The 9,724-nt window shown below is 42.6% G+C and overlaps 1 protein-coding gene across 2 annotated transcripts in view; it reads left to right on the top strand.

Moving 5' to 3' along the window:
- The first annotated feature begins 206 nt into the window (after nt 1-206).
- Nucleotides 207-9,724, top strand: part of LOC102296308 (kinesin-like protein KIF3C) — a 28,184-nt gene continuing 18,666 nt past the window's right edge. The window contains exon 1 of one of the 2 annotated variants that reach the window (XM_042224740.1): nt 207-2,181. In XM_042224740.1, coding sequence (XP_042080674.1) covers nt 772-2,181 — 1,410 coding nt within the window. In that variant the 5' untranslated portion in view covers nt 207-771. The remainder of the gene's footprint in view (nt 2,182-9,724) is intronic. The other variant, XM_005931573.3, reaches the window with a different exon arrangement.

Here is a 9,724-nt window from a genome sequence, read left to right as displayed (position 1 = left end):
GGGGACATCCACTGTGTAAACACACACACGCAAACGGTCCAGTTTCAATTCCCAGCTGTACAAACCATCCGTGACCATTTAACGAGTTGGTGGCAGCCTTGGACAAGAATCGAGTCTTTGGCGAGGCAAAACTCGATTTCCCATGATTCTTTGTTCCAGTCCGCAGTGATGTGGGGTGTGGTGATGGTTGAATGACTGTGTATGTGGGGTTGAGGGAGGGTGAGGGTGAGGGGGGTGTGCAAGAAGGAAGCTCTGTCTCTCCGGACGGACCGAGAGCTGCAAATCCACCTCGGAGCATCTCTGCGCGGAGTACGGGAGGATGCGGACAGCGGTCTGCGGCGGAGCTGCACGCCAAGGACGATATGCGTGTGATGTCTGAACTGATTTGTGTCATTACCGGCGTTGTTGGATCTTTTCTTTTTTCATCGGACTGCAATGGAGCGTCGATCCAAAGCGTGAGAGGTGCTGGTCGTCCGTCTGCTTATAGCCTCATTCACGCACAATAAGCCAAGGAAACTGGCTGTTACACACAGTGGCAATTCATCATCTGTATTGGTAAATATATGTGTCTATGCTATTTGGCACTGTGGCTGTTTTCCATTGTGATATGACCAAGAAGCCATAATGATTTTTTTTAAATGAATGATTTAAAGAAACACATGCAGTTAACAGACGGGATATATGCTCATTAAGGACTTCAGAGGGCTTTGTGGACTTAGATAATACACATTTTCCTTTTTTGTTGTTTGCAACGAGTAACAGAAGCCAGTCATGTCAAAGAACAAGAGCAGTGAGTCAGTGAAGGTGGTAGTTCGATGCCGCCCTTTGAGCCGGAAAGAGGAGTCCAATGGGCCTGCAGGGGGAATAGTGCAGATGGACCTACGGCTGGGACAGGTAATCCTCAGAAACCCTCGTGCACCACCAAGCGAGCCCCAGAAAACATTCACATTTGATGCAGTGTATGATGCAAACTCCAAACAGCGAGAGCTGTATGACGAGAGCGTGCGGCCGCTGATAGATTCAGTGCTGGGAGGGTTTAATGGCACCATATTTGCCTATGGGCAGACAGGAACTGGGAAGACATACACCATGCAGGGAGCGTGGCTGGACCCAGAGAGACGAGGTGTGATTCCCAATGCCTTTGACCATATCTTCACACACATCTCCCGCTCCCAATCTGACAAGCAATACCTAGTGCGGGCGTCCTACCTCGAGATCTACCGAGAGGAGGTTCGGGATCTTCTTGACCCCAATCATGGCAATGCTAGAGCCCTGGAGCTCAGAGAAAATCCAGATACTGGTGTGTATGTTCAAGATCTCACATCCTGTGTCTGCAAGAGCATCAAGGAGATCGAGGAGGTGATGAATGTGGGCAATCAGGCGAGGGCGGTTGGGGCAACAGACATGAATGAACATTCGTCCAGGTCCCACGCTTTGTTTTTGATCACTGTGGAGTGCAGTCAGCCTGGGCCAGATGGGAGGAAACATATACGGGTTGGACGCCTTAACTTGGTGGACCTGGCTGGCAGCGAGCGGCAGGCCAAGACCGGTGTCCAGGGCGAGCGCCTGAAAGAGGCCGCCAAGATCAACCTTTCCCTGTCAGCACTGGGAAATGTTATCTCCGCTTTGGCAGATGGGCGCAGCGGACATGTGCCGTACCGGGACTCCAAACTTACCCGGCTGTTACAGGACTCTTTGGGCGGGAATGCTAAGACTGTTATGGTTGCCACACTTGGCCCGGCCCCTCAGCACTACGACGAGACTCTCACAACCCTTCGGTATGCCAACCGGGCCAAGAACATCCAGAACCAGCCCAGAGTCAACGAGGACCCCAAGGATGCTCTGTTGCGGGAGTTCCAGAGAGAGATTGCTCGCCTCAGGGCCCAGCTCAACCACAGGAAGTGGAGGAGCAAACAGAAGAGTGAGCAGGTGGAGGATGAGAGCTGGGACGGAGACCAGGAGAAAGAGATTGAGGATGAAGAGGACGAAGAGGTCGAGAAGGAGGGAGAGGACTACATGAAGCTGGAGGAGCAGCGGCTAGAGAGGGAGAAGGAGGCCATTAGAGGAGACCAGGACTTGATTCCTGACGAGAAGCAGAAACTGCTGGGAGAGAAAGAGAGGATGATGGTGGATCTGAGGAAGGAGCAGGAAGCCACAGAACAGCTGACCGCCAAGTACAAGGTGAGTCCAGCCAGGTGGTTTGCTTCTTTTTGTTAAATTCTTCCTGTCTTTCTTTGTTCCTTATTTGCTTTCTTTCTTCTTTTATTCATTCCAGACAAACACACACAAAAGACAAATTGAATAGCACATTCTGAGGCCATAAAGGAACAGAGCAGGAGATAAAACAGTGAAAACAAAAACTAGAAACAAATGGTGAAAGTGTGGAGAGATGCCAAAAGTCCACAGATGATGTTAGATGGTGCTACGCATTGTATTGGTGCAGAAATTCTCTGCATTAAATTAAATAAGAAGTAATAGAAATATAACAAATTTATTGGAAAAGTTAGTGGTTAAAGAATTACAAATCACAAAGAAGACATTTAATAAAACACTTCCTATTCATTTATTTTGGACTTTAAGATCTATTTTGTTAAAATATACATGTAATTGATCTTTTCTCCCTGATAATGTTAGCAGAAGCTCTTTGATATTGCACAGTGATGATTTCTGAGAGTGGACTGGCGACTTGCCCAGGGTGTATGCCTCAATAACAGCTGGGCTAGGCTCCAGTGTCCCCGTGACTCTTAAGTGGATAAGCGGTTAAGAAAATGCATTGATCGATGATTTAACAGTTTTACAATTTATTTGAATAAATGTTAACCCCTCTTTTTGAATGTCATCTTAATGTTTGTTTTAAAATAGAAGAAAAGAATCCGCTTATTTTAGGTTTGACGTTGTATTTCAGAGGGCCATACTCTCTCAGAAAAAGGACATCTAAAGTCAAACATGACACACATGGTGCTGAAGTGTGGTAATCGGTAAATTTGATGGACATGACAGATTGTTTTACAGGCCTGAATATCCAAAGACTCGCTGGAGACACACTTCTTGAGATTCATTAACACAGTGTTGGATTTGATTGATTTTTCTCTGTGGTTGTTGGATTGAGATGGTCCGTGGGCTGATTCGGACTGAGGGTCGTATTTTGCCCACGTCTCCTTTGACCCTTACTCTAATCCCAAATATCATAACACAAGGCCAAACTCTGACCTTAACATACACTAAAATTTAATCCGAAAGTTTTAACCAAACAAACATCCATCTGCAGCTGTGCTTCAGCGTTAGAACCGGAGTAAATGTGCTAACCCACAGGTGTCGATCTCCTGGCCTTGAGGGCCGGTGTCCTGCAGGTTTTAGATGTGTCCTTGATCCAACACAGCTGATTCGAATGGCTAAATGACCTCCTCAACATGTCTTTAAGTTCTCCAAGGTCTGGTAATGAACTAATCATTTGATTCAGGTGTGTTGACCCAGGGTGAGATCTAAAACGCCGGCTCTCGAGGCCTGGAGTTCTACACCCCTTTGCTAACCTTTACTAAGTGTTCTTATTAGTGGCCCTGTAGCATAGTATATAATTCAGTACATAGTACATAATTTAGTGTAGTACAAAATTTCCCCTAGGGATCAATAAAATATTCTGATTCTGGTTCTGATTCTGTAGTGTAGCATTTTACACCTTTGCCTAACAAGCGAAGGATCCAGTTCCCTTTGGCGTTGCATCAGGAAGGCCATCTCTTCTTCTACAAATGTCGTCACTACTACTGCTACTGGTTTGAGCGTTCTATTAGAGTTAAATTAGATTGATGCATACCCTCTAATGTGTCAACACATGTGCTGCACACAGAAACAGGTACTCCTGCTTCCTCCCACAGTCAAAAGACACATGTTTAGTTAACTGGTGGTTGTGAGTGTGACTGGTTGTCTGTCTGTCTTAGCACTGTACCCCGCTGCCTTCCTGTCAATGACAGCTCGAATAGGCCCTTTCATGACCCTGAGTTGGATTGGTGGTTAAGAAGACTGATGGATGAACACTTTCAAAATAGTGCTGACTGTCACAAAAAAATGAATGTCTGTCAGATTGTCTGTCAGTGCACAGATACAAACGGGTTGGGGTTTTTTTGTGATTATTTCAATTTTTGTGATGAGACTGAGCTGCTAGGACTTTGCTGCTCTGTATGCTGCATTGTAAAAGCTGTTTTGTAGTCTGAGTACACAGTCAGCTTATTAACGCCTCAATGTGACCTTCAAAGACACAGATTAGTGTACTCATACTCTGCAGTCTGTATTTAGAATGTGCCAGTATGATGGTTTCACTTGAAATACAAACATTTCTACAAATATTTGCTCTGATATTGCTGATTAGACTCCTATAGCTATAGCTGCTGTTACTATAGTCTTTTCCTTCTCAGATTACACTTACTAAACCAGTCAGATCTCTTTAAATCTTCATTTAGGACTATTAATAGCTGTGCATAGATGTGTTTTCCCACATAGTGCCCTGTATCCACAGTTTGGTCTGATGTCTCTCATATGTCCCGACAGGCACTGGAGCCACTGAAGCTTAAAATGTCAGCTCTCTCTTTGCTATAATCACACACGCCATCACACAGCCTGCAATCAAGACTGAGTCAGAGCTGCATTAATTAGTTGCTCTGATTCATGGGCATATCCAGTCAATAAGTCACTCGTGCAGAATGACTGAATGACTCGCTCTATAATACTTTAGCTGCAGTCTCTCGACCATCCAACACGAGACACTGCCAGATCAGCTTACTGATCAGCCCGAGGGCATGGAGTGAGGAGACGAGAGGAGGGCAGAGACATTTTCAGTGTTTCTTCTAGGCGAGCAATAGAAGGGCAGTATGATGTAGGTTTGCATTTGAAGGAAAAACCTTTCTCGACTGTTATCAGTTTGTGAGATTCTGTGTATTCTAGGAGTAATATTAATGGTGTAGTTTGAATTTTTGATGTTTCCACTTTCTCTCAGCCTAGAAGCGATCCTCTAAAAGCTCTCACAGCAGGGGTGTTAACTTGATGCATTCAGCAGTGGGTTAAAAAATATTCAGTGTAGGCGGAAAGAGAGCAGTAAGAGCGGTAGCAGCAATTGGAGAAGTGTAATAACAGAGAAAGAAAGGGTTTTTACAGATTTACAAAGGTTATAATTATCCCCAAGAATCCAAACAAAACTGATGCGCATGGACAAATTGATCCATTTTTACCTATATGTGGATTTCTTCCATGTAGGCAAAGCAGCTAAAGTCAATATATGACAACCCAATAGCCATATTGTTGCAAACATGACTCAAAATCACATAAAAACATAAAAAGTTGCTAATATATACAGGCAAACAATAATTTTGAATAGTTGCTGCCGAACATCGTCGTGCAGTGGTGGCTCTTAAATTAAAGAAAATCTTATTGAGTGAAAGATTTTTTTGAACCAAAGGGTTTGTATTATTGTCCAGTAAACCATAGACTATATACAGAAGATATGCAAGTGCGCTCACACGCACAGACAGAAGGTTGTTAGCACACCCCAACATTTTAGTGCCCTCTATATAGCCACCCCTATGAAAACATTCTGGAGGCACCCCTGCCCTCACAACACAGATCGTCTGCTTCTTTTAGGCATCTCAGTGCATTCCTTCACATGTTTTGGCTTCTGTCACTTCCACAGCTGTTCCGTCCCGTTATTATCTGTTATTGTTGCTCAGGATCACTGTACATTGTGGCCATTTCCATCTGAGTTTTTGGAGTGAAACCATTCTTGGATAAGAGGGTGGGGCTAGCTTAATTAGCCATATTATTGTAAATCCATTGCAATGCAATGAAAAGCACCAACAGCACAAAAACAGTCAAGATGTGCAGATTAGTGACTCAAATTATTGCACATCAAGCCCAAAAGACAGCTAGCCAAAAGGAAACGGTGTAAATGTGTTCTAATATAAATTATCCTATCCATACAGCCCAAGATTTCATCTTGTTGAGTTGCTAATGAAATCTTTTAATGTTTTTTCATGTGGAAAACATCTCAGCACTTATGCAAATTTGAAGCAGAATGTATTTCCAGAGTTTTATTTCATGGACTCAGCTGCACAAGCTCAAAACGAAAAATCCTTGAAACAGCCAGAGTGCTTATACTCCACTTTTACGAGCAGAGTAAACATGTTCATTTTTGCCTCGTTTCTACTGTTTGGCAGTTTGTGATTGAAGGTCTGAGGTGTAGGAAGTCCCACGAGACATAGCCAAATGTATATTTGTCTGCTGATCACAGCACTTTCATTTGAATCTCCGCATGAGGCTTCTCATATTTCTCCTTGTTGTTCTCCAAACAGCCATGAGATGAAATCTGTTTAGTGCTAAATTGTATGAAATTTTCTGTCTGTGTACACAGTTTAGATTGTCATTGGCTCTTTCTGTATACTTGATGGTGACTGGGTGGTTGCCGAGTGATGAGAATGAGAAACTCCCCTCGGGGAGGAAGATGATTAAGGGTAAGAAGTATTTCCTGCCTTTGATGCATCAGAAAGAAGGAAACCTGATATACCCCACAGCAAACAAGATGAAGGTTAATTTGTTTGCTCCAACGAATGGTAAAATCTAACAGATAACTGTGGCGGTAGATAAAACCTGAAAAAAGAGCTCCATTGTTGTCCAAAAATAGTAAAAAAACAAAAAAACATATAAACGACACCGCTCCACTCAGTCACATGGTTTTGTTAATACCATGAGCAGAAACATGAACACTGTTGACAAGTTTTACGCCATCAGTTCATGACTCAATTTAAAAGTAAATTAAATTATGTGACTTTACACCACTAGTTAGTCTAATCTTTTCTCTGCGCTGATCTTGAGAGCTCATGAGGTTACATTAATTTATGATGTAGTTCAGCCCTTGCAGATGTCTCATGCATGGTCACAAAACGAAAATGTAAATTTCATTAATATACACCACAGATGGGCTTTTTATTGCTACTCCTGTTAATTTTCATCCAAAGGCATGACTTTTGCGACATCAGGTCTTAACAGTCTCTATAAACACGAGCAGATTGCACAATGTGCCAATGTGAAAATATCCACAATAACACAAAAATCTGTCATGATTCAAGGAAAGATCCGTGCATCCATTTTCTCCAGCTGAGGCTGAGGCGTTCCCAGGTCAGCCGAGCCGAGAGATGTAATCTCCCCAGTTTGTCCTCGGTCTCCCCGGGGGTTCCTCCACACTTAAGGAAAGATATCCCTTTAAAACATCCATCCATCCATCCATTCGCTTCCGCTTATCCTTTTCAGGGTCGCAGGGGGCGCTGGAGCCTATCCCAGCTGTCATAGGGCGAAAGGCAGGGTACACCCTGGACAGGTCGCCAGTCTGTCGCAGGGCCCTTTAAAACATATAAAGGATAAACACTCACTTAACTATAACAAGAATAGATAATGATTCATCAGTAATTTTTAAAACATTACATAATCCCTCCTTACGCTTTAATTTATTACACTACATTAAATATATCTGGGTTTTAGTTTGACATCTTTTTCAAGGATTTAATTAGTGAAACTGTTCCCCAGATTGTTCGGCACTGACAATAACCAGTTCTTTCAGCTGTAAAGCAGCTGAGTGGATGTTATTATAGAGAATAAATATGGTGGTGTTTGTTGTCTTTATGGTTATTGTTTCCAGTAGCTACATCAGACAGAGCAGTCTTTGTATTATTTGCACAAGAGCACAACTCTAATGTTCCCTATCATAGATAAAATATAGATGATGTTGACCTCTTTATCTAATTTAGTCTCATTAAAATAATAAAAACAAATAAAATAAAATCATAAAAAATATAAATAGCAAATGTTTCTGTTGCTCTAAATTTTGTAGAAACTAGAATTTATCATGCATTTGTTTATATGATCACCTTGCTCCTTACCCACCCACCTAAGTACCCTGGCCCAGCTTCCTTTTTATTGGCTGAGGCTGACATTAACCTGCCAATCACAGAAGGTTGCCTGAAGTGTTCTTTTTTTCCTTCTGCTCTCCGGTTCAATGAGAGACAGGTTACTAGGCAGAGAGACAGAGAGAAAAGGCAACAGACTAGAGATGGAGCAGTGGAAATGTGCTCTGGAATAGCCAATTATAGATAAAATGAGATGGTAATGCAATAGAGTCCCTCTCTGCTTGTGTCTCTGTCTCCCTCGCACACTCTCGTCCGCCCAGTTAAAACACACAACAAAAAGAAGTAGGTCAGAAACCAGCCTTGTGTTGGGTCAGCTGGTGCTTCTGCAGGGTGCTGTTAACTAACTGGCCTCCAAGGTACAGCGCTCCATCTGTGGATTGTGCTGTGACGTTGGTGCAACTGTTGTAGCGCTGTTTTGTGCCCTGCTGGAGGTGCTGCCAGGTTTAATTTACGTGGTCATATTTAATGTGTGACATCCTGTTAGGTCTGCAGGTCATGATATGAGGATGTGTGTCCACGTCATGCTCTTGTTTTCACCATTTTCCTCTTCTGCTGGGAGAAAAGCTGAGGTGGGACTGAACTGACAGACTCGCCAAAGGCACGTGAAAAAAATTCAACTTTATGATCTGTCAAAACCACGAGAAATCAGGAAGAAATGGTCTATAAATCTATTTTATTTTCACTTCATTATTCAGTCATGGTTTAATTATGGGCAAGCTGTATATAAGCTTATAATAAAGATAAATGTAGCTTTTGTCCAAATGTGGTAGGACATCAAACTTCCATTCTTTCGACTGGCCAGCAGGAGGCGACTCCTCTGTTTTCTGAAAAACTTGTAGTGGAATAGAAATCTTTAAAAATATGATCCTACTGCTCCCTTTATTTATGACCTCAGTAAACATTCTCAGGAGCAGTTTAAGGTCCAAATCGCTTATTTAAGACATGATGTTATTTTGGTAAATTATGATCATCATTAGAGTCAAAAAGAAGAGTAAGAAAAAGGTATGATTTACTGTGGACCTGGCTAGCATCAGCCAGTTAGCACTCATCTTCATGCTTTATAACCAGTCTGCTAGGGTTGTTTTGATGGACTCGGCTCTCCACTACAAACGATGATCAGAGTGATCATCGAATGGCTTGACAGTCCAGGCAATTTACCCATTAATGCTCACACTTCTTCACTCTTTGAAATGCATGTAGGCAGAAGTAATAGTTCATCATCTTAAACGAGAAAACAGAAGGAGTCTGTTGGTTTCATTTTAAATTAGCGGTTAACTTGACTCTGCATTTGTGGTGATGCTAGATTATCTTCTTTGCTGAACGTTTTTCCACCATCGGTGAGCGACTCTGCTGTGTGTCTGGGTGTGCACAGTGAGACTAAACAACAATTAGTTAGAAGAACAACAGGCGTAAATAGAAAAAAAAGGGGAAAAGGGCGCTTGAGCACTCCCAAAAAGAGTCTAAACTCGCCAATGATAGCCGACCTTTCTCTTTATGCTGGAAGTAAGAAACTTCTTGTCTTCTTTGCTTCACTCTAAACACTAAAGGATTTTTTGGGGGGTTGATTGTAGTATCAGGGCAAGAACCCCCAGCTGCCCTGCAATGGAATGTGACTGTGTGAATATTTTTAACTTGGGTGAATTATGCTGTTAGTAAGAAAGTGTTTTGAGTCCTCAAACAGTGTAGAAAAGCACAGCATACAGGGAGTGCAGAATTATTAGGCAAGTTGTATTTTTGAGGAATAATTTTATTATTGAACAACAACCATGTTCTCAATGAAC

This window comes from Haplochromis burtoni, unplaced genomic scaffold, assembly GCF_018398535.1.
Source record: "Haplochromis burtoni strain Fernald_Lab_line unplaced genomic scaffold, NCSU_Asbu1 Contig_147, whole genome shotgun sequence".
Taxonomy (NCBI): domain Eukaryota; kingdom Metazoa; phylum Chordata; class Actinopteri; order Cichliformes; family Cichlidae; genus Haplochromis; species Haplochromis burtoni.
This window is presented reverse-complemented; position numbering and strand designations above follow the sequence as displayed.